The 26,136-nt window shown below is 42.2% G+C and overlaps 1 protein-coding gene across 1 annotated transcript in view; it reads left to right on the plus strand.

Moving 5' to 3' along the window:
• The window catches only part of LOC134490272 (CUGBP Elav-like family member 4), a 501,068-nt gene extending 476,263 nt beyond the window's left edge, over nucleotides 1-24,805 (plus strand). Inside the window, exon 3 of the mRNA XM_063293188.1 lies at nucleotides 24,734-24,805. Coding sequence (XP_063149258.1) covers nucleotides 24,734-24,805 — 72 coding nt within the window. The remainder of the gene's footprint in view (nucleotides 1-24,733) is intronic.
• Nucleotides 24,806-26,136: the final 1,331 nt, after the last annotated feature.

Raw genomic sequence — 26,136 nt, forward strand, 5'->3', positions numbered from 1 at the left:
GGGTTTGCATTTCAATAGGATGTGGATTTGCATACTTTAACAATAACCTCCTATCATTCTGTCTGATCTGTGTTCAGTTGGCCATACAGATAGCTTTATCTTGAATAGATTATCACTGGTTTAATAAACTCTTCATAATATGCAGGTATAACAATAGTACTTCATTGGATAAAGATGGTATTAAAGTTCTTTTTCCAGAAATACCGGTGGCCTGACTGGTGATTAACTTTATACCTCTGTATTTTCTGCGTGGAATATGCAATTAAAGGAAGCCGTCCCTATTATTATTCAAAAATCAGCTGTATCTTCTTAGTTCCATTTTCTCCCTGTGGTCCATAGTGTATCTTAAAGAACATCTGTAGGGCGGATTATCCCATAGCGCATTCACCACACTGCAAAAAATCTGTAGGAAAAGTGGAAAATGGTGGTTCTCCTTGTGCAAGTGAATGAACCCAGAATTCTCCATGAGCTCCGAGTCACGTCAGCTCCTGCACACATTATTCTTCTGAAACAAAAGGGCACCAGGGCAAAAAAGCAGACTCTATACATGTTCCAGAACTCCTTGGCATCTGGGCAGGGCCATAAACATCTGGATCTTATTTTGTCCAGGTACATCTTATGGAATCTTTTCTTAGGGACTGTTCTTCTTGCATACCTGTGGCTAAGAAACCAAGAAGAGACAGAAAGCAATACACGCTAATAATCACATGTGCTGTGTTGTTCAGTTTCAGATGCCTAACTTCCATTGTTTCTAAAAGGATTTGGCTGTAGAGTGAATCAGTGTCTGTTGTACTTCCAGATTATGGGGGTTAAGGAACCCTTGAACAAAGAAACCACAGCCTTCTTGTCTTTCCCTTTCCACAGATAAGCATTAATTCTGCAACTTGACATCTTAGATTTATTATGTGTCTCTTCAATTGAATTCCACACCAAACACACCCAGCTAACTAAAGCCTCATGTTTAAGATTTCTTTATTCTATTCTTATTCACATTTAAAATATTTATATATCACCTGTCAGGCAAGGCTTCCCTGAATAGTGTACAAAATTTTTAAAAACTGCATTTAAATGCAGTAAAAATAAATATAAAAACACATAAATTACAGTCATAAAACACGCTGGGCTAGATTGGGAAATCAAGAAAAATCTCATAAAGAAGTCAATGATGAGCCACGTCTGCACTGCTGATAAGAAAGCTGCATGGAAAGGTCCATGAAATCACCCCAAGTTGACCTCACTTCAGCTTTTTATTGTGGGGGAGTGTTGGCAGTAACACAAAGGACCCTAAATCAGGAACGCTCAGTCCTTTCAGGGACCAAGGATCATACCTGAGTGACTTGCCAGGAGCCACCCTCCAACAAGAAGTGGGCAAGTCTACGGTAAAGATGAAAATGCTTTTAATTTTTAAAAAGTGTTATTAACAGTTAATATGTTTGTTCCCATATATTCAGTAATGTTCCCCCCAAGATTAATTCAGAAGCACCATTTGGTAGGGACTTGTGACCTGCACTCAAGGCTTTGGTGGCCCACATGGCACCTTTCTCCTAAAACCTGCACCGGAGAGTCGTGGCTTCTAATGCAAAGGACCACTTAGAGCTCAAACAAGGGAGGTATTTTGCAAAATCACAGCTTGTGAGGCCAAGGGCTATCCAATGGCTCCTTCGGACAATGTGCTGCCATCAGATCTTAGGATCTCAGGCAGAGAATTTGCTTCAAAGTTCTTCAGGAGGCCCATAGTGAGGGTTGGTATGGAAAACATAGAGCGCCTTGGTAAGCAAAAGAAATCTTCAATGATGGAAGGAAGATCACTTAGAAACTCTAACGTTCTCAAGGATTTCCTTTAAAAAAAACTATCCAAAAATTGCTTTCAGGGCTCAGCTGAGCTCCAGCTAGCAATACTGCTCTAATACCTAAGAAAAGCCTGTTGGCTTAGACCATAGTTTAATTTGGTAGTTAAATTAATCCACTTTCTGGGTTCACACTATCTTGAACTATCAGTTACCTAAAGAAGCTGGATCCATGCAATATGCTAAGCTACCAACAGCTTAGCAACAGCAAGAACCTTTCTGAGTGTACCTGCTTGGTCTTTACTTGACCTGGTTAAGGTTGTTAAAAGAGTCAGGTGTAGTGGTTAAGACAGTGTTTCCCAACCTTAGTAACTTTAAGAAGTGTGGACTTCGACTCCCAGAATTCCCCAGCCAGCATGCTGGGGGGAAAAAACAGGTTAAGGCATCAGGCTAGAAACCAGGAGACCCTGAGTTCTAGTCCTGCCTTAGGCATGAAGCCAGATGGGTGACCTTGGGCCAGCCACACACTCTCAGCCCTAGGAAGCAGGCAATGGTAAGCCACTTCTGAAAACTTGCCAAGACAACTACAGGGAGTTGTCCAAGCAGTCTCTAGGAGTCAACACTGACTTGAAGGCACACACAAAACAAATTGTTATGGTACTAGAGCCTATGATTCTCAATACTAGCTGTTGGGGCACATGATTGAGAAATGGCATGTGGGCTTGACTATATGGGAATAGAACATTGAACTAAAGTGGGATTTGGACTGCTCTATCATGCTTCTCCTGAATTTCTTATGACTACGTTTTCACATGCCTGTTTGGTGGGTGACTTTATCAACACATTTTAAAGTTTATCTACACAACTTGGATCACCTCTACCTATACGCATGCTGACGCTCTGAATTCACCTCAAAGGACAGCTGGTTCGGTCTTTCCATTGCAGAACCCCTGCTGAATCTTTTTCTGCATGATTTTTTTCTTCTTCTGTAGACATCACTTTCTCTTAATCATGCTTTATTTCCCCAGGAAAGATTTGAACTGTTACCTTTCTAAAAGCATACCTTATGCAAAATATGATCATCTCTCTTTCCAACTTAGGGCACTGTTCATACAGTTGACTGGTCCTAAAATAGTATTTTCCACAATCCACAAATATCTGAGTTCCGCATACTGTATGTTCCTGTAACCCATTATTCTCACTTAATCACAGTTGGAGTGCAAATCTGTTCAAGACCTTTCTACTTCTTGTTTATGGAGGAGGGAAACACATGCTGGGCCACCTGTTTTCAAAACTGGCCCCCAAATGGTTCGCTTTCATCCACATTAATTTTTCTGGTTTGTCAAAGCTATGATAAATGTATCTTAGCCCCAGACATATGGGAATTAATGAGCAAATACTTGAAAAAGTCAAGGATTATTATTAATGGTATATTACTTAAAATGAATGGGGTGGGGGGAGAAAAGGAATCTTGTGGAATGCAGTGTTGCAGAGCTGAACCATACCCTTATCTGTCTCTATCAAATTAGAGTAACCATTAGCAACCCTTTGTGTACACACACTTGTTTGCTGCCTTGGGGAATAAAGGGCCATTGAACCTTTGGCAGTGAATAAATATTGTTTAAAGGGGAAAAAAGAGAGAGGAAAAACAGACTCAGATCTTCCTTGCACTTTCACAAGTATATTAACAGCAGGAAAAATCTTCAGTGCAATGTCTATGTCCTAATGGGTATCACTAGAACAAATTCTTATTGCATGTCCTAGCCTTCCTCCAGTAATTTCAGGATGCTGTAGAACCACCATCCCAGAACATCACAGCAGCCTGGGGCATTTGGCATGCTGAGATGCCATGACAAAGCCTGCCCCTATGCCCTGGGAAGCTGATTGTATCTGTTGATCTGTGTGCATTTTAAGATGTTCAATCTGTTTACTAATAAATATCATTACCACTAGGATGGGGATCCAAAACTCCCAATCAGTATGTGATTTGAGGGTGGAGGATATTAACTTCAGTCCTTTGTTATGGTCATAACTGGTTACCTTGGGGGGGGGGGGTGATGGTCACAGCCTGTAAGCCCTGTGAGGTAGTCCAGATAAGAAACACAACCAGGAGTACTAGCTCTATCTTTATTGTAAGGTTATGTTAACTGGATCTTGCAAGACTGAAAGTATTCCTCCCCTCCTCTCCTTTTACTCTCCAGAAAACAGAGGAGGGCCCCTTCCAAAACATTTCCCATGCCCTCTCTCCTTCTCTGGGCTGAGATAACTTTTACATACCGGTTGTCCGGTCTGTGGCTCTCCCTCCTGTCTCCCAAGGTCATTCCCACATACCATTACACACCCACCACTGATTTATGTGGAGGGGATAGAGCCATTAGCCTAGTCTGCTCCGGGATGCCTTATAGATGCAGTTGGTTTCCAGTGGGTCCTTGGGAAATTTCCAATCATGTTCTAGAACATGGAGACGATGCAGGCAACTGGCAAGGTACCTCTGCCAGTGTGCTGACCCAGAGGTGCTCTTGGCTTAACTGAGGAGCTCTGGAAATGAATCACTTGAGGAGTATCCTGGAACAATACTACTGACAGGCAAGGAGGGAAGATGACTATACATGGGAACAGGTTCAAGTTCAAAGTTACACCATAGTGGGAAGGTTGGTGAAGCATAATACTCCTCTGCACTTACTTTGTCTGCGGAATGTCGACTTGTGGTGTTTAGTGTGATTCACTCCCTTCTGCGAACTGAAGAGCTTCCCAATGACTTTTGTGTATCACTTCCCAGAGAAATTTGGGCAAAATTGCTCACAATCACACCGAGGTGGATACTGGATGGATGGGATCTCATGAGAAGACAGAAGTAAAGTCTTGTGAGATCATCTGAGATTTTTTTGAGCCTTGCCCAGGGTTCTCTGTAGAATGAGTTCAACTATCTACAAATTGGATTGTCACCCCGGCTGGTGGTACAGGCACAGGAGGTGATGAATGTGTCCTTGAGAGAGAGAATGATGCCACCAGCCTTTAAGGGGGCTGTAGTATGCACCATCCACAAGAAACTGCCACTTGATCTAACTGCCCTAGATAATTATTGACCAATTTCCAGCCTACAAAACTACTCCAGTATGAAGTATCCCAGGGCTTTGCCCTTTCCTGCTTTCTTTTTAACTTCTACATGAAACTGCTGGAGGGTGTTGTCCATTGTTTTGGGTTGGGTATCATCAATATATGTATAAGACCCACCTTTACCTCTTTACCCCAGGCCAATCGGTAGGTGCGGCGGAGGTCTTGACCTGATATGTGGATACCCAGATTTGCTTTTAGTGAGATGGGCAGCTATATGAATGTGATAAACAAACAAACAAACAATGAAGGCCTGGATGGGATGGAAGAGACTCAGACTGAATACCAGTGAGTCTCTGGTTCTGTTGACACAGAGGCTGTCTTATTTAATCTCTTGCCCTTCAAAGGATAGAACTTCCCTTGAAAGAATAGGTCTACAGTCTGGCAATCTCTTGGACTTATGGCTCCTGCTCAAGTAGCAGGTGAAGGAATTGATCAGGAAAGCTTTTGACCAGCGTGATATGCCGTGAAAATAACCTTGAGAAGCAAGAAAAAGAGCTGCGGCCAAGACAGTAGTCAGATAAGAGAAATCTGAGTCCAAAGCAGAAATGTAATTTGAGAAAACATTTCAGACCTGACCCACCTTGATTCTATTTAGGATAAAGGCAGGGAGTGGGGAGGCACATTCAGACTTGCAAGATTCTGCTACTATAACCCTATGATAAAAGTAGTATTTGCATTCATAACTTTGGTTTCCTTGTCCAGCCTACCTTGAAGGGTTGACCACCAGCTTTTAGTGGTCTGATAGATGCAATCTTTCCCAGACTGGGAGGTGCTGAAGACAAGGACTTGTGGCCTGCTCAGACCTTTGCTAGATTACTGATGTTTGGTGTATATGGGACCACCCTTGAGGATGATTCAGAAGCTGCAGCTGGCACAGAATGCAGCTACCCACCTGTTGACTGGCTCTAACCAGGAGTACTGGTTTTGTGGGAACTACACTAGTTGCCAATAGCATTCAGGCCCAATTCAAGATGCTGGCAGTTACCATAAAGCCTTTTATGGGTTGGATCTTTATCATTTGACTGTCTGCTCCAGATGGAATCTTCCCACCCAAGGCAGTCTAGCCAAGAGGGAGCACTTGGGTCCCCATCCCCTGAGAGGTCCAGGAGGCTGGAGTCAAGGAGTAGCAGCCTCTCACCTTGGATTCACTTGTTCTCCAAGGCTGGGAGAGCTTGACTGTTCTATCATTTAAGAAAGCAGTAAAAAAGATCTTTTGACTTGGAGGGTTCTTAGTAACTGACAGAAGTGGAGGATTGTAAGAAGAGAAGCAATCCTTATATCTCAAACTGTATTTTCATGATCTGGGAACAGTGATCCTAAAATCTACCAATTGCTGAAATAAATAAATCAATTGACTGATCAGTAAAGGTGTCCTAAGAACTGTGTAAGAAATAGTCCAGTTATCTGACTGTCACAACTTTTAAGGTATTCAGTCACATTCTTGCTACTGAATATGGGTGGGTTCCTCACCCACCACCCTTCAACTGCTGCAATTTCCTTTCAGTGTTTTGATTGCCAGGATAAAGCTGCACAATTATACAAAATAACTGATACTTTGGAGTCTGATATTCTGTGGCAGTGGTTCCTCTTGATGATCTGGTGATGGGGCAGCACTTTCAGCCAAGTACTACAGAGTGTAACTTGGAGAAGATAGGCACTTTGGCTGATATAAAAATATGGACATACTGTATGTACAGACCTAAAATACTGAGCGAAGTAAGACCTGCTTGCTGCTTGCATAGGAGACCAGAAAGAGTCTGGTTTGTTGACTAGACTAGGAAGTAAAAAAAGCTAAAAAGCCAAAACAAGAACAGAAGACAGCAATGGCAAACCATCTCCATATTCTTGCCAAAAAAATAATGTGGACATGCTGATTCAGTTACCAAGACTCAAGCTGGACTCATGAACATCTTAATTTTCATCTTATTCTTGATGAGCAACTGTTGATGAGAAGGTCCCAGGGCAGGGTCATCTGTCATCTTGCACTAAGACTAGGATTTTATTCCTTGGTTCTTGGTGTTTCCTTCCCTGATAGAGCAACAGATATTGTTGTTTGTTGTTTATTGTTGTGTCATAGTTGTTCTATTGTCTGAATATGTTTCATGTTGCCTAAAGTCACTCGGACAATTGAGAGAATGAAGGAATGAAGGAATCTAGTTTAATTAAAACACTGATTCTAGCAGTTGGCCCCAATGAGAATTTCCAAATCTGTTTTGAAAGTTAACAGTATAAGCTTTGCTCTCTCCTCTGCCTGCCCCAGTCTTACACTGGCTGAAATTTCTCCACAGCCACCACTAGAGTTATTTCTGGAGTATGTTGATTGAAAGTTCACACCTTCTTAATTCAGAAACACTCTGTGAAAAGGTTAATGTCTGATCCTGGTGGAAACTTTATGGCTGAAGGTTTGGTATCTTTAATCAGCACACCCTATTTAATTAAATGCCACAGAAAGACGGGGGGGGGGGGGGACAGACACAATGCCAGGCTGTGGTCTCTTCTGCTTCCAGTCAAGCTGCTTCACCAACCTTGGTAATATTGGAGGGCACAGACAGCCAAGGAAATGCTAGTGGCCAAAAGCGAAGACCGAGTGCAAAGCCGAACCAGGTTAGAAGTAAATAACTCGGCACTTGGCAGGTCTGCAAAGAAGTCTGACCATTAGCTGACATGGACAGGTGAACCTTTCCACCAAATCAATCATCATATTTATTCTAATTATATTGTAATAGTCCCCCAGGAGCTTAGTTCAAATGAGTTTGACATTATTAAAATTTTAATGCCCAGTTTTCATAGCTGAATGAATATTTAAAGGGTATGTCCCAGGCTTAAGTTATGATGATGAAGAAATTAATGGAACGTCTTGCTTAATGCATTGGTACATGATGATAGGAAAGAAGGAAGGAAGGAAGGAAGGAAGGAAGGAAGGAAGGAAGGAAGGAAGGAAGGAAGGAAGGAAGGAAGGAAGGAAGGAAGGAAGGAATCCATGAAAATAAGCTTGATTGGATTGAAAAATCTTCTCCGTTGGCTTATTCAGGATCATACTGTAACATCTGCCTCCTAAAAGCAGGCAAAGGTTCATAATTCAATGTCCCTTGTTACTCTCTGATTTTTGTAAGCATAAAGCAGCAGATCATCTTGTACTAAAAGAACTGCCCTGCAGAAAAACTTTCCTGCATTTTTTTTCTTAGTACTTCTCTTTTTTTCTCCCTTACAACTTATTGTGTTTGCTTCCTTGCTTGCTTATTTATTTACACACACACACTTATTTATTTATTTATTTATTTATTTATTTATTTTCAACGTAGAAGAGAATTTCACTGCAATGTATGAAGGGTAGCAATCTGGGTACTTATCTAGAATGAAGTGATACCTTCAGTGATCACAAGCCTCCTGGATTTTTGTGCCTCAGTTAAACACCAATGGAAGAAATCAGGAGCAAACTGCTTTGAGGAGCCATTTTTCAGACTGGGAGAAGTGTGGGCATCCAGGTAGCTGTCAGTGGGATGAAAAGTGGCACCAGAGAAAACACCAATACCTGCCAGAGCCCCTTCCACCATCTCTGACATGAATGAAAGCTCAGAAATACCACCAAGAGAAATTCAAAAGAAATTCACAAGCTCCCTGAGAATGAAGAAGAGTAGCCTCTTTCACAGGAAAACGAAACTTCTGAGAAATTATGAGTCATATATACATAGATGTCCATCATGCTCTTCTCTTTCAGAGCAAGTAACATTATGCAGAGAGCAGAGAAGAATAAGAAATACTAAGCCAAATCGATACAAAAATTACATATAGCTAACCCTGGTTTATAACAACTCCATTCATGATACTTCTCCATAGCTTTCCAACTTTGCAAACCATCTTTTTTTTTCCCCACCAGGCCCATCTACCATTTTTGTGGATCTGATCAGCTCCATTCAGTCACTGATTTCTCTGTCTTCCCCTTCCTCTTGACCTGTTCACCCTTCCTTCATATCTTGCATTTGGTGATTTGACCCTCATTCATGTTCTCTTGATAAGAGTCAGCCATCTCAATGTGCTTCGCTTCCACAGGTCATACACTTTTGCATTCAAGCTATGTTCATTCAACACACATTCCTACTTAACCCCATGAGATGGAAAGTCTTACAGCCCTTGGGGACACAAAGGAGGCATCAAGGCAGTTAAGGGAGGAAACAAGGTCATTACAGAAGAGATTGTGGAGCCTAGAGGAGGTTGGGAAGTACGAGGAGGCTCAGAGAAACTCCACCTTAATTTACTCTGTATAATTACAAAGAGTATAACTTCGTCCTTTTTTCTTTACCACCACACTTCTTAAGTTCCCCATTCCCATGGCATTCAACTTCCATTTGTGTCTACGCTGACATACCCACCTCTAACTTCCATCTAACAAAGCAGGCAGAAGCACAATCTTATCCACAATCATCATTCCTTTCTACCACCATTCTTTGCTCACAACAGACCATCACAAACCTTCTCTCATCCTTTGCACCTCTTAAAATGTCTCCATCCATTTCCCTTTCTTTACTAAAGATCCTACCAAAGTACCCAAAGTATATCTACTTGCATTGGCTTTAGTTCATGGAAGCATAAGTTGCAATTATTCAGTCCATTTTGATCACTGGTACCAAAATGGTACCATTGTCAGATACATGTTCCTCACAGCATTGTATCATCCATCTAACATCTGGGAACCCAAAATGATTTGGGTTCTCAGCCAAGAACAAAGCATCATCTGCATTGAAAAGTATACTCATATTCACCCTCCCAACCAGCACACTGCTAACATCACAGATGTGGTGGCACAGGCAGTTAATGGCGCCAGTTACTCAGCACATGTGACACCACCACTCCATGAGCTGCGTTGGCTTCCAGTGTGCTTCCGGGTGCAATGCAGGGTGCTGGTTGTCACCTTTAAAACCCTTCATGGCTTGGGACCAGTTTACTTATGGGACCTTCTCTCCCCAGTTGTCTCTATCCATCCTACCTGATCTGGCAGGATGGGCATGCTCCGGGTACCATCGGTGAAGAAGTGTCAGCTGACAGGGCCCAGAAGGAGAGGCTTTTCTGCCATGGCACCCTCCCTATGGAACATCATCCTCTCTAAGATTAAATTGGCCCCATCTCCTCTGGCCTTCTGTAAGGCCTTGAAAACTTGGTTTTGTGCCTGAGCCTGGGGCCCTGGACATGGGATAGAGCCCATCTCCTGGCTGTGTTGATAGCTGTTGGATGATGCCCTGCTGATATTTTATATTCTGTATTTTATCTATTTTATTGTAAGCTGCCTAGAGTCACATATGTGAGATAGGTGACTATATAAATCAAATATACACATTTATCCATAATTACATTGAACAACCAAGGCAACATTGCACAATTTTGCTTTGCTTTCTGCTCACTGTCAAAGCATTCCATTTCTTCCCACACATCATATCCCATTCTATCTCATTCTTAGCTCATTTAGAAACTAACCTCCGTATTAATGCAAAATATTCCACAATTGAAGCTTATTCATTTTAACAGATGCTTTTCTAAATCAACAAACAAAAGCATTAACCAAGATCTTTGGGGAAGAGAAGAGCCTTCCATACCATCAGCAGGAGGATTCCATTATACATTTACAACAGGAAGAGTTTTCTTGAATCCAAAATTTGGTCTGAGCTCCCAAGAAAAATGCAGTTTTCATTGTTATTTATTTTTCTTAATGCCAAGTTAAAATACACCTCTTTGTCCTGGCCCCTTAAATTAATTTTCATTCAGTTAACTTTGGCGTTAGATAATGGGTTCACTACTTGAATATTTCCCATCTCTTATCATGACTCTTTTGTTATAACCTGGCTGTTTTTAGAATTCTGGGAGCATTGTCCTGGGATCCTTTGTCGGTGAAGGAATGGTTTAGAAATGGTAAAAGTAATAAGAGAATAATCCAACAAGCAAGCAAATACATAGAAAATGCAAAATATAGGCTTCCCTATTCAGTGTTTTTCACTCATGGAAGACTACAGTTCCCATCCTCTGCACCAGCTGGAGCTAATTGTCCCAGTATATCTGGATATTCCACAGTGGGAATGGGTGCTATGAAGAATTTCCTTGCAGGTAGAACCAAAAACCATTGCTGTCCAGTTTTATCAGGTGTTCATGCTAAAAGTAAGTCGCACCAACTAGGGAAAAAGACCAAGAAGGGTCTGTGCAATAAAAGGAGGAGATTAATAATTTCCAAGGTCATACTTTGCTCAAGAGGTTGCTAAAGTCCTTCTCTCCACCCTCCTAGTCCCACCTTGCCTGGTCCAAAACGGCATATTTCAGGGAAGCCTTGCACAAACAGATAAGAAGTTCCAAACCTGGATTATATGAGAAATGAAAAAACGTATCTTGAAGGCTCTGACCTTTACAAATCAGGCAGCGCACCACCGGTTCTACTGCGAGTGATTGCTGCAGGCCATTTGCACATAAGGAAAATAGGGTTGGTTCTCTTCTGAGCCAGCATTTGCATTGCCGCCTTCCCAAAATCAATCCATCTTTCTTCCCAGCTGACTTCTCTATATGGATGAACCCTCAGGGGCTTGGAAATTGACAGACAAGCCCAGTTTAGGGCATGCAATTCAAAACAACAATTTCCATGCAGAAAACAGCTAAGTCACAAAGAGACAGGCCAACAGAACTCCCCACCACCAGCTCCAGAAAGGACACTTGGACTCCATCAGCTCTTGATGGCTGGATCTTTGGAGAAAGGTTTGCGATGGCTCTTCTTTTCTGGTGTGTCCTCCAGCTACTGCTTAGCCAGTTACGTCACCCACCACACTCCCAAGATGGTCAAAGCAGCACCACTCCAGAACGTTGCATGGAAATCAAGATGGGCCTTAATAGCCACAAGTCACAGAGAAGACAACTGTGCTGGTGGGTTTGCAGTTGGAATCCTGTGGGAACACCAGGATGAGCCCTTCTCCTACTTCCTTGTACCACTATGGCTGCCTGGCTGGGGGATTCTGGGAGTTGAAAACCACACATCTTGAAGTTGCCGAGGTGGAGAAACACTGCTGTACATGTTCACTGGAGGGCAGCAAATGATTAGAGTGTTCTGGTTTCTTTGCTGCCATCCAGTGGCCATATCTGTTTTTGCAGCCATGATCCACTAACCAAGTAAGACAAGACTTTCAACGCACTCCATGACCATCTCCCTAAATAAGAGCAAGAATATCCCATTCTGCTCCTGACATTTTTTTACCAACAGGCTCTCATGCTTGGACAGAATTTCAAAAGGAAATTCTCTTTGATCAAAGAGAATGAGAACAAATGGAACAAATATGGAATCATTTCTCTGTCCCACAATAAATAAATACATACATACATACATACATACCTTTCCTAACAGTAACAAACAGAGGAGTCCCAAGATAAAGGAGCTAGACCTCAGGAGTTTCTTAGGTGTAATGACTTTTGATAATTTTGAATGGGCTAGCTACCGTAAGACTATAAAATGGGATGGTGATGATGATGATGATTCTCATCAACATATTTTAATAGTGTGGAGCTTTGAAATGGACAAAAACTGAAACTCTCACTTCAAATTGATGTCTAGTCCTATAAAGTGGAAGAAAAGGTCTTTCTTCCCTGCCTGGAGCAGAAAATGCTCATTTCCAATTAGTATAAACTCACATCTACCTCAGGCAGTGAAACCTCCCGCTATTGAAAATTATACACCTAATGGAACATGAAGAATAACCTGATTTGTTTCCTTCTTGTTTTAAAATGATAGCTTGATCTTGGGTATCTTTTGTGGAAGGAAGGCAGGAAGGCAGGAAGGCAGGAAGGCAGGAAGGAAGGGGAGGGAGGGAGGGACAAAACCCATTGTATCTGAAGACACCATTTTATTGGCTTCTCAACAAAGAATCCTCAGAATTTTTCTTAGGCAAAGAGGTGAAAATTGCTTATGAATAAATTGACCCCTCTCCCTGCCCTCCCAAATTATGGACTGTCAGATTACAGGAAGACAGCTATGAGTTAATAAAGAGTGGTGGGATGCATGTAAAAAGGGGGGGGGAGGGTTTCAATTGCCCAATCATGGACCCGTCTTGACAGATTTGCTTTTCCTACCCTAGGATGTGTTGCGTCAATGCCAGCAGAATTTCAGCATTTTTTTTTTCTTTTTGGCAAACATCTAAAAAGATCTGCAGGCAGATGCAGAGGGTGAGTGGTTTGCTTGCCTTGGTTGCAAAACATGGAGTCCACCTGCACCATTTTGTGACCTCTGAGATCCACCCCAAATTGATAGAACTCCAGATGTGCTTCTTTCTGACATATAGGGCAGTGTGAGGAAAATGGGGTACCCAGGCCACTACTCAAAGCTCCTAAATCCCCCTCCCATAAAGAGCCTGGGTCCCCCACATAGTTATGGAGTGGAGCCCAAACTCAGGACAGCCTTGAACTGACATGTGCTTTGCACCCCTTGCTTATTCCCTTAGTCCAATTGATCTATTGATCTATTTATTTATTTATTTATATTTCAAATTTCCATCACCGACCATCTTCCCCAAAAGGGGACTCTGGGAGGTTTACAATCAAAGTTAAAACACATAAATTACAATATAAATACTCTATAAAATCAGATAAATATACAATAGAAAATATAAAATCCAGCAGCAAAGATCTTGTTTGTTGGGGAGAGATCTATAATAGCCACCCCAAGATGAACTGGTGCCCCACCCACCCCAAGCGAGGTGGCAGAACCAGGTTTTTAGGTTCTTCTGGAAGTCCGGGAGTGAATGGGCCTGTCTCAGCTCCGGGGACAAATCAAGTCATTTGCGTTGGGTTCCTACACCACACTAGGCAAAGATGGAGTTGGTTAATTTATGGGTCAGTGTCCTGTACAAATCTTGTATGATGCTGCCATTCTTTGCATGATGGAGGCAGTTCTTCCTGGTGGAATTTCCACATTCTTGAAAGGTAACCCCCTTCCCCATCCTAAGGTCCCCTACATTGATGGTCACCTAGAAGAAGTGCTGGACTTATTCTCTGATGTCCCAGAGGGCAGGACCAAAGACAAACTATAACTACGAGGAAGGAGGCTCAGGCTGGACACCAGGAAGAACTTCCTGGCTGTATTTGCTGAGAGCCAGTGGAACAGGCTGCCACATGAAATGGTGAGTTTGGTAGAGGTCTTCCTCCAGAGGCCAGACGGGCAGAGATGCTCTAGTACGTCTTGCGCTGAGTAGCAGGTTGAACTAGATGACTTCTGAGACCTCACCCAATTCTCTAATTAGACTTCAGCCCCATAATATCCAAACCACTTTATTATTGACTATGCTGACTTGATTGCCAATTCCTGCAGAAGCAGAAAAGCTAACTAAGAAGACACTTCTTTTTTTTGCAAGTTTCTGAACAATAGTCTCTAATATTTGACTTGCCACCCTGGAAGCAATACAAAGCTTCTTCACTGTCATGGCAACTACTTCAAGAGCTTTCTTAATGAATTAATAAAATAGGGCAGAGGGGGAGAATTTTCCTACTTATTTTGTATCAGGTTTTTTCCCCCCTTTTTTTAAGCAACCTTGGAAGCTGCACAGTATCCAGGGAATTCTGGGTGGATGCATACCAATGATGCAGCAAAAGCCATCTCATTATGATGGATTAAAGCTCATTGGTATGTGTTTTTACTGGAGTGGTGATTGGCAGGACCGTGCTCCACTAGGTACCAATTAAAGCTCCCTCGGTGCTCCATCAGTGTTGTTTTCCTACATTTGGAAGAGGTTGGCACCATTTCTCCCACCTGGTGCCAAAGACTCATAGATGTATGCATTCACACACACCCCAGATAGGATTTAAACCAGGCGGTGCTTTTTTTTTTTCCACCTTCCATCAATAAATCCTGTTTTGTTTTGTTTTTTAAGAAAAGGTTTTACATCTTCTATTATTCTGCAAGCAGAAATACCCACATACTCCAAGAAATACACATACCTAGACAAACACACACAGTTACCCTTCCTATTCACCCCACCAAAGATTTTAGCCTGAAACCAACTGCTAAACTAGTGTTGAGTGGATCTGCAAAACATAATGAAAGCTGCTGTGATTCCAGACCCATTTTCATCTGTATAATTTCAGTTGGTCATGAGTGTCCCTCAAGTCAAGCTCAACATGGACATTTTGCCATGTTTTCTTAACAACAGGTCAAAAATTGTTTGCCTTTTTCCAATGAGCCTTTCCCAATGACCCACCTAGCTAAGAGCTCTAGGATTTGCTGTACTAACCAGGTTTGATCCTGCTGTCAAGAGATCTCTGCCCCAAAGTATAAAGAATCCAAAGGATTTCCTGAAAGGTTTTGATTCTTCTTGAAGCTTCGTAAATGGTTCAGTCAAAGCCTTAGGGGAAGGATGGATGGATGGATGGATGAATGGAGCCTCCTGGGTTATAAGACTTCCTTGGTTTTACATGTAATTGGGAGAGGAGGCAAGTGACCTTGAGGAAAATTGTAGAACAAGCCCAACAGAATTCAGATTGGATCCCATTTAAAGACTTCTTTTATGGTACCAGCAGAGACAGATTTCTCCTCTGTCCCATTAATAGAGTCCTAGAGTTGGAAGAGACCACTGAGAACATCTAGTACCATCCCCTGCTCAGGGCAGGAATCCAAATTAAACATCCCCAACATATGGCTACCCAGACTCCATTTGGCCACACCCAACAAAGGAGAATTCACCCTGTTCTTAGTAAGAGCTTCCACTGATGGCATTATGGTTAAGAAGCTTTTCCACATTTCACTGTCATGCCAACCAGCTGAACTGAAATCAGCAATAGATACCACTGCCAAATATCTACAGAAAATATTATTGCTTGGTGTTGATGGCTTATTACATTTCTGTGTTTGCTGTTAGCCATCCAAAGCCCATCAATATTGGAGTGGGTTATAAATATTGTGAAATAAATAGATAAATAAACAGTTTTGACCATTGCATAATGTTTTGCAGGAAGGACAGCTTGAATCCCTAATGATCTGATGTCATGGTTGATAATCTCCCAAATGATAGAAGTCTCCTCTTTGTGTCTCTGATTGTAATGGTTGTATAGCTCAAGCGGACAGGAGATTTCCAGAAATGGCATCTTGTACAAGTATGTTGGTTCTTCCTGGTAATTTAAAAAGAGTTGAATGCCACACTGAAGCAATGTGTGAATCTAGCATGACTGAAAGAAGCAGCACTAGCTGGGGACCTTTGTTGAAACAGTTCTTCCACATATTTCACAGTATTGTATGTCTTCTAAACCGTCTCAAGTAAATCTTGGTTACACAATTGGTGGTGGCATCTCACTCCAGTAGTTTATCAGCCTGTACATTATCTACCTCCGTCCAATCCAGTTGCAGAGCTAGTTATGGGGCCCAGGTGTCAGGATACCTTGTTGGATGATCTGGTTTAGGAACTTAATGGGAGAAATGTGTTTGCATTGTTCCAGATTGGCTCACATAAATTGCTCGCTGTAATATCCCCTGAATTGAATGAGTAGGTTGAAGGTGTCCCTTTGTACCATTTCAAATACTCTTGGAGGGAAAATTTCAGATGGCACTGTTGGGAGATTCTTGATTCAGTGTTCTAACCAGAGACCAATGTTACTCCTTAAATGGAGTACGTCATTTCTTATGATGCATCCCGCTTGGATACAGGAATCTTTGAGCAGCACTTGTAATCTTCAGTTGGTCCACAGTATGATTAGACTACCAACAGAATCACTTATAAGACATATGTGATTTATTTAATTAATTAATTCAATTTGCACACCACCTGACTCCCAATGACTCTGGGATGTTTATGGCTTCTTTTAATGGTTGTGGCTTCCCTTCTCCAAAATAGTGATTATGACCTACAAAGTTATACACAACTTTGGATCAGGATATTTTAAAAGTCCACATTCTGTCATGTGAGCCTACCGAGATCTAAGTCCTTCCTTCCTTCCCAGCATCCTCAAAGGCTTGTTTATAGGGGAAAAGTTCTCTTAATGGCTTCTCCTAAGCTTTGGAGGCAAGCTAGTCTTATTTCTGTTGCCCTTTTACTAACAAGCAGCCATCATGCATCAAATATTTTGATGTTTAAACTCAGTCACTGAAGTAATTTCTGACTCTTGAGTGCAGCTTATTATTTTATGAATTTGCTATAATTTAAGTTTCAAAATGGTTGTGTGTTAGTTTTGTTAGATTCAGTGAGAACGTTTTCAATAGATGTATAGGTATTACATGACGATGATGTAACAACTGTAATTTGGGTTAAGGTTAGGATTTAGGTGTGATAGTATTTGTCAATGGACTCAATCTTAAAGGTTAAAGGAAGGAGAAAAACCTAACAGGGAATCTGAAAATATTATTTCCAAAAGACTTTTAAAATTTCAGGCTTTCAAGAAATTAACAAGGGAGAAAGTAAGAGGGAGGGAGGGAGGGAGGTGCCTTCTTTTTAATTTCTCTCCTGATTTTTCTCTTGTTGGAAGGAAGGAAGGGGAAATGGAAACAGAGGGGGAAGGAAGGAAGGAAATAGAACAGGAAGTGGAAGGGAAAAGGAAAGAGAAAGAAAGAAACAGAAACAGGGGGAAGGAAGGAAGGAAGGAAGGAAGGAAGGAAGGAAGGAAGGAAGGAAGGAAGGAAGGAAGGAAGGAAGGAAGGAAGGAAATAGAAGGGGAAGGGGAAGGGGAAAGAAGAAGGAAGGAAGGAAAGAAGGAAGGCAAAGAGAAGAGAGAAAGAGAAAGAAACAGAAACGGGGAAGGAAGAAGGAAGGAAGGAAAGAAATAGAGGGGGAAGGGGCAGGGGAAAGAGGAAGGAAGGAAGGAAAGAAGGAAGGCAAAGAGAAGAGAGAAAGAGGAAGAGTGAACCGTTCACATCCACAAAATCACAATTCAGTGAAGCATCTGTCCCTTGTCTAATTTCTTTGCTGGCCTGTAGCTGATGGTGCTCAGAAATACAGAACGACGGGCTCTGACATTTCATTCTGCAGAGAATTGAAAAAGGGTTTGCTGTAATTCATCGCTTCTTGTAACTCAAACCCTTTCTGACAGGAATACCTGCACTGTCTTTTAACAGTGGCACCGCCGCAGCTGTAATTGGACATGAAAAATGATGTCGTGTTTGTGAACTGAGCTTGGGGAGGACACGGGCAGGAGGCGGCAGGGGGAGCCTTGTGGGCCAACATGTGGATGGGCATGTGTGCTCTGGCTGAAAGTGGGGACGTCGGCTTCAGAGGTGGCAGCTGAGAGGACAGGTGGAACTCATCTTCTCCAGATTTCTTTGACCTGAACTGGTGGGCCAAATTTTGGATGATAATTTCTCAGGGGGGGGTTTCTCCCTCTTCCTCAAAAGAAGCTTCTGTTTCTCACCTTCTTGGGATGCTTGTGAAATTCTTTCTTGTTTCTCTCGGTGGTATTTTTAGGCCTGTCAGGGGTCTCAAAGTGTGAAATACAGCTGGTGCTCATGTTTCCTGCTGCAGAGTTTCCTTAGCTTCTTTACTTCCCTATCTGAACCTGCCCTTTTACTGTCTTTCCTCATTATTTTATTAAAACATGAGAAACCGGGTAGTCTGTAGACTTCTAGGTAAATCTTTATGATTGATTGATTGGTTATGTACCATCATGTTATTTTTTAACTCCTAGTGACCACATAGATAGATTTTCTTCATGACAATCTCTCCCTAATCTGGTCTTTCGGGACTTTCAAGGGTTCAACCATCTCCACTGTAACTGAGTCCTTCCACCTTGCTGTGATCATCCTCTTCTCTTTCCTTCCACCTTTCACAGCATGGAAACCTCTTCCAGAGAGCTGGGTCTTTGCATCCAAAGTAGGATGATTTGAGCTTGATCATTTGTGCCTTGAGTGAGAACTCTGGACTGATTTGTTTGATGATCAATTGGTTTGTTTTCTTGGCTGTCCATGGATTCTCAGGAGTGTTCTCCAACACCAAAGTTCAAAAGCATCAATAATCTTCTTAACCTGCTTCTTCAAAGTCCAACTTTCACTTCCATAGAGTGTCACAGGACAGCACTGTGATAATAAATACACACACCCTGTTCCACTGTGTGAAATTTCTCCAAAATGTTCTTACCCTATGGATGGAATTTCAACAACAAAGCTTTTTCCATTAAAATGAATGCTGGTAAGATATTTTCCCCCTTTCTTAAGGTAAAGACAAAGGCTCCTTAGGTTAGTTTTGACTTCTGGTGACTACATGGACCCATCAATGTGGAAATGTAGGGGGGGGGGGTGGCAGCTGTATGGAAATGTCTTTCCACTGCTTTCCTTGAAGATGAACTTTTCTGATGATCTTTGAGTATTAACCAACCATAAACCAGATAGGAAGTTGCATGTTTCTTGCCAGAAAAGAATAGCATGTGCAGCCTAGTAGATAACCCCATCTGTTGGTTATTTCAGCTTGTGGTTTCATTTGGCTTTGAAAAATAGTTTCTGGTTAGAGATGGAAGGGTGTGTCCCAGTTCACTTTGACTGTCCCACCCTTAAAAAAGATAAAACTTGCTCTGCTTACAAAGTTTATTCATAAAGCGGATGATGCTGATAATGGAAAAAAACATTCTTCATGGAGGACCTCTTTGCTTGACATGTTCCTTGGGAATATTGTCCTTTGTCCATCTAATGAAGAGTCCCTTCTTGTGAGGGAGATGGGCGGTAATAAATGTGATAAATAAATAAATAAATAGATTTCCCTAAAAAGGGGGGGGGGTCCTAACTAGACAGCAAAGGTATTCCCTTGTGACTTTGTCAGTCAAGCTGTTTTGCAGAGTTGTCCTGGGTAAATTATGGGTGCAATGAAATGAGGGTGCTCATAAATGAAAAGAACATCAGTTTCCGGGGTTGCTATGGACAAACCAGGAGGGTGACGCAGGACTTTGGCTTCACTCTCTAAAAGGTGCTTTGGAGCATGCAGGATCACAGACATGGTGCTAGTCTGCACCATCTTAAGCAGCCATGTTTTAAACTCACAGTGTAACCTTCAAGCTTTAAGACTGCAGGAGATGGTACACCTTTGAGGAAAGTTCTTCTCTGAAGCTGTTTTATGAAGCAACATTTAATTCTCCCCACACACAGAGACATCGCCCCCATAAAAGTAAAGTGAGGTTTCAACATTGCTTGCTCTGTTTTGTATCATGCTGGTTCTCCCCCCGCCCCCTCCCCAGATCTGGCAAATCATCTCTGGAGGCTTTCAACCAATTCCTTTCAATGTGCAAAACTTTGAATAGTCTTCACAGGACAGCACACTTGGTCAAGATGTTGCATGGCAAGCTTGCGCAACACTTTACGTAACTGGAGACCTTGCCCATTACTGTAATTTTTATGTGACCAATTAAGAACAGGAAGAAGTGTGTCTGGAAATCTCACAGCTGTAGGAAGTAAAAACCATATCCTGAAACAAGTTAATGGAAAGCTACTTCTATATTAGCACCATAGAATTTTAATTAAATGTATCTGTAAATGAAATAGAAGCAAATTTAGTTCCTGTCCTTCCCCAGATACTGGTTTGGGGAGTTTAGACCCACAGCACTATTTAAAACCAAGGATGGTCTGGGGAAAAATCCATCTGTGCTTCTTGGCTAGCCTGTTGCATGAATCCAGGCAACTGTGGTTTATTCTACAACCATAGTTAAGCAAAAAGTATCTTCATGAGGTGTGAATTTAGTGTGTTCCAGGTTTGCCTGTTTAGTAATAAACCCAACCAGTTAAAAACACAGTGAGAAATGCATGGGGATAAGCATGTTTAAAATGTGTATTTTCTTCAAATCTATCTTCCTATTTTGAAATTATATCCTCTGTACTTTGATTCTCTCCTCAAAGCACATATTTCAATGAGGATTTGAAAGTATTTAAACTGCTGAGAAATACAATTTCTGCCTTTCCAAAAAGTGCCAAACCTGAAAAGAAACTTCAGGCTAAGTTTCAAAGCTTCCAATCGAGTCACTCCAGAAATGAAAAGACTGGGGGTGGGCGTGCAAAATTTTAATTCCGCTCCAAATCACCTTGGGCCAACTCTGAATGAGATTCTTTCCCATTCAGCACCTTCTTTTCTCTGCTCCTCTGTTTCATTTGCTTGATTAGCAGGATGGGTGGGGTGAAATTCCATCTCCAGAGAAAAGAAACTTAATTATTACCCTCTCAGTGTTTCTCCCCATAATTGGTGTCTCTCATGTCAAGCTGATCTCAATTTGCATTATGGGGGTATGTGTCCTTGCTCTATGAAACCATTGTCAAGTGCAGAAATCATGGTCTATATTAAATTACCCTCTGCGTGTACCTAGTCATTTCAGCAGGTTATTCCCACCCCAATCTTTTCCTTCCTCTGAGAAATGGCTCTTTCTCCAAAGATTGGCCCCACTACCTTCCTCCTTCCATGCAAACTTTTCTTGGGAGAAAGATTTTTGCAAGTTTAGTATATAGGATAGAGTCACATCATCTCCAGCCAGTGGTCTTCTGTCCCATCAGAGCTGATTCTTCCAAAGTTGAAGGCAATAGGAGACAAAAGCCAAAAGGGGAGAAGGCAAAGATCTGTAGCAAGCAGTTGGTAGGTCTTGAGGGCAGCCCCGTATGAGCAAGGTTTCAATACACTTCCAGAGCATTAAGTAATTTGCTTAATATGTGGTCTGTTGGCTTAGTTGCCAAGCTCTGATCACACACACACACACCCCTACCTAAAGAGGAGAAGACCTGATTACTACCAGGATGGAAGATTACCATGAACTCCTAAAGCTTTAAGCAACCAAAACATCCTATAAAATGGTGCTAGCAAACTACTTCTATAATATTGCTAAGAGAACCACATAGGCATGGATTCCCCAGGAGATGACCTCCACTTCAAGGTCTTTATTGAAGCAACTATGCTTCACTAGATGGCATACTTTCCCTGCAGGTCTTTTCTCACCCAGGTGGTAGCTGGTATGTGGAAATTCACCTGCTATCTCATACATCATTTTCTTTCACACATGTACATACTCACAATCATGCAAGTGAGATTAGAAGGAAAATGTTGTTTCTTTTTTTCCCTTCTTCCAAGAAGATCAGAAGAATCTCCATAATTCTCCTCTCACATCCATTTTGTCTTCACAGCAGCCCTGCAAAGTAGGTGGTATGAACAACTGCAGCTAGCCCAGGATTCAAGGTGTTTGTGGATGTGCAGAAGTTTCAGTTCCTCCAAATCTGGTCCAGTGATGCATCATCACAAGAACCTGGACTTGATGCCATAACAGTGCTTTTCTTGGGGAAACTAGTGTGCTCAGATCCACTTCTTCATTCCTCTTGATGGGAAATAAAGCCTGACTTGTGTTGATGGAAGGACTTTCACACATCAACAAGTTTTAGGCAGCTTTGCTGTTTATTCGTTTAGTCGCTTCCGACTCTTCGTGACTTCATGGACCAGCCCACGCCAGAGCTTCCTGTCGGTCGTCAGTTTAGGCAGCTACTTTTGGAATATAGCTGACTTGCTTTAAGATAACTGAAGGAGGCTATGTTCTAAATGCCCACTCTTTGGCTCCTTCCTTCCTTCCTTCCTTCCTTCCTTCTTTATAGGTCATTATAAAAGGACCACTGGGAGGGCAAATTGGGCACCCCCCTCTGCAAGTAGACATGGCCACCCTGGTCTGGTCAATCAGAGCAGCTTCCTTTCTTATCCCATCTTTCTTTGATCCAAGGTGGATATAGATGCTGAAGGGTTCCACCACATCTCTTCCAAACACAGGCAGGTTCAGAAATCCAGGCCTGAGTGGTCCCTCTACACATTTTAAGGTGGGAGATTCAGGGATCCTTCAGGAATGACGACACCCAGGTACCAAACCAGCCTAGATCATCAACTAAATCTTAGTTGTTGAAAGGATAGCAGGTTCTCCTAGACTGGCTATGTAGCATTCAGCTTTCTCTCTCTCCTAACACATTGCTACACCCTCCCAGAATCTGCCCAACAATGGGGCCAGCCCTAATGATTCCATAAAGAGACAAACTGCATTACAAAACTGCCCGCTCACATTTTCAAGCAGCAGGAACCTTGAGCCTCATGGCTTCCCTCATGCAGCACATTCTCCCCAATTCTCATTGGTCTCTGCCAGAGGTAGTTCCCTCCTTTCCTTTCTTTTTATTATCCTTAGTGGTAGCAGTGTCTTGGAAAGCATTTGATAACCACTATCAAGATTTATTCTAATTGCTCTGCAAACATATTTAGCATTTAGAAACGATCAAATTGGCGGGCAAGTAGGTTAACGTGATGGAGAGCTGAGCAGATCTCACCGTCTCTGTGTCTCAAGAGGGAAAACGTGCTTAGATGTAATGTGACAGTAGCTCTAATCAATCTCACTTGCATTAAACATGGCGAGAGGCTTAACTCACAGTTCAGGAAGGTTTCATCTAGAGCTTTGGATTTCAGACAGTCTTTAAAAAATGGGGAAATGCCAGTGCTGTTGTCTACCCTGTTTGGTTGGAAGAAAAGAAGGCATAGGGAGGCATGACAGCCATGTTCAGGTGAGCAAAGCTACAGTGGAAATGGGCAAGAACTATTTTCTACAACCACAGAAACTAGGACCAGAAATATGGATATGAGTTGCAGCTACCTAGATTTTGTTGAACTGTAAGAAAAAACTTCCCGATGGTAAGATGTGTCCAACAGTGGAAGAGCCTGTCTGAATATTTGGGTTCTCTATCTCTGGAGGTGTGTAAGAAAAGGCTGGATAATGATGTTTAATTGGTTTTCCTACACAAGGCAGAGGGTTGGGTTAGATTATTTTCCAACTCCACATTTCTAAGATTCTATGTTTGTTGGAAATGTGGTCCCTTCCAACTCCACATTTCTACGATTCTATGGCATGTTTACAGAAGGATAGATGTTCCTGAGTCAATGGCCAGACTGTAGGCATTGACTCAAGAAAGCCACAATCACATCATGTGTCATGATGCCATGACACAAACAATTGCTCTCTCTTCCACCTTACAACCCTTTCTGCTGCTCCTCTGGCTGCACAGTCTTCTATTACAGTTTAAGAAAGTGGTCCTAAAGGAACTCCTCCCCATGGCCCATTTCAGACTAAGAAACCAGGAGACTTCCAAGCAATGGGAAGATGGTGAGGGCAGCAGGCACCCTTTTTACCTTTTCCAACCAGAAAAATAAGCTCAAAAACACAACGAATTTGAAGAACGTTCTCAAGAACCTTCTCAACTCCCATGCTTCAGGATACAAAGTGGAAGTCTCTTGTGCAGAAGGGAGAACAATTACTGTGCAGCTCACATTTATGTATAGCATTATCCCAGGCAAGTGCCTTTTGGCAAAAGGGTGAGAGGAAATAGACATTTTTGAGAGCATGTAGTCACACTGTGTCAACCACTGGACAGCCTGTTGTACTGTTTCCTCTTAATATCCAAGATTTCTCCCATGCACAGCCCTGAGTTTCAAGTTAGTTCTCAGAACTAAAGGACCTAGTGCCTACTTTTAATATACAAGGCATTTTCTCAGAAACTCTCATGATGAAACATTACCAAGTCCCAAGGATTTGGGATGCAATCACCAATAACAGAATTTCCTGAAGGCCCAGATATGTCTCTTCATATGGACTTACCTAAGGAGGAAGCCCATGTTCAGTCATGTCTCTGCTCAGAAGCTGAGTAGAGTTGGGTCTGCAGGATGGAAGGCCACTAGGAAACCCCAAATCTGTAAGCCAGACTGAACATTTGTGCGGGGGGAGGGCAAACTTCCTAAAAACAGCTATGGAAATAGCATGGACACAGGTTTGTGGCAGCTTCATCCTAAACTCAGAGATGAAGAAGGTGGCTTCTAGGAATCCCTTGTTAATGGGGCTTCTTTCTCTCTTCTCTTTCCTGACAGATGAACAGGCCGATCCAGGTGAAACCAGCGGACAGCGAGAGCCGAGGAGGTAGCTGTGTTCTTTCTTTATAACCCCCAGCATGCTGGTGTAATTGTTGTCTGTGGGTCCTTTCAGGCAACGTGGAGATCCATTAGTAACACAATCAACCTCCACGCCAAATTCTCTGGGCAGCAAAAATGTTTTTCATTAAATCACCCTCACTTTGCCTTGCTGTTGCTCATATTCAATAATTATTTGATTTTCAAAGGTGCCAGTGATTGCTTAGGAAGCAAATGAGACTCTTGTTAAGAAGGAAGCCCTTCGGTGTTGACTTAGTAAAGGTTTTATGACCGCCACGTTGATTTTTTTGCAGGCTGCCTATGTTTCTAAGGGTGAGCTGCTGGAGTCCAATAGGTGCCACAGTGACCATTTGTTCAGCGCTTGTTCCTTCATTTCATGGCTAAAGGGGGAAGAAAGCAAGATTTTATTTAGCCTAGGATGGGCCACTGAAGGCCTGAAACAATTTTATGTTGTCTTTATTGGTCCTACCATGTCTTAATCAAGGTGTGTTAAATCGTTGATTATATTTGCACTGGTAAAGAAAAGGAAAAGCTGTGGCCCAGTCATACCTCACACAGTGAGTTTATGTTGGCTGTTTGCATTCTGGGCACAGCATCTTGATCCACCAGAACAGCAATGTTCTTATTGCAAAATGGCATCCATTTTATTACTGAGATCTGTGGGGTAAGAGATGATTTATACGGCCAAACACATTTCTGGCTTGGGATAGCTATCCGGGGAAGAGGGGCACCGAACATCTTGCTGGACCAGATTTGTTGTTTCACTAACTTTACAGATATTCTGTACAATCCCAGCTTGTTCAAAACCTGGATGTGTTATCTTCCATGTCAAAACTGCTAGAATGCAGCACAAACTTCAGTGTGTCCACAGGGAGTCAAAAACTTAAGATGATCGGCTTTGATCGCACAGACGCAGCCAACACCTCTGCTCTGAATAAGGGGGATTCAATCCAGAAAGTCTGACTGCTCCAGTTGGGAAAACAAACAAACAAACATGCAGCTCAGCTGGACAATCCAGTTCAAATGGCTGATCCAATTTGGAACATCAGTTCAGTCTGGAGGTTTCAGAGCTGAAATTCAGGCAAATATGTCTTCATCACTTGTAATGCTCCCCTTAGTCTGACTATGTAAGCTAGTATGTCTTGTAGTTTCCATGTTTCCTTTCTTTATGTTGAAAATATTTTCTCTTACTTTCTGATGATCACTAACACACTTACCGAAGTGTATTGGCCTTGCTTGCAAAGCCAGGAAGTTGGCTAGAATGGGCAGGGCCGCAACTAGGGTCTGTGTCACCCGGGGCAAACATGGATTCCGCACCCATTTTGGCACCCCACCAGCACTCA

Source organism: Candoia aspera, chromosome 2, assembly GCF_035149785.1.
Source record: "Candoia aspera isolate rCanAsp1 chromosome 2, rCanAsp1.hap2, whole genome shotgun sequence".
In the NCBI taxonomy this organism is placed as follows: Eukaryota; Metazoa; Chordata; class Lepidosauria; order Squamata; family Boidae; genus Candoia; species Candoia aspera.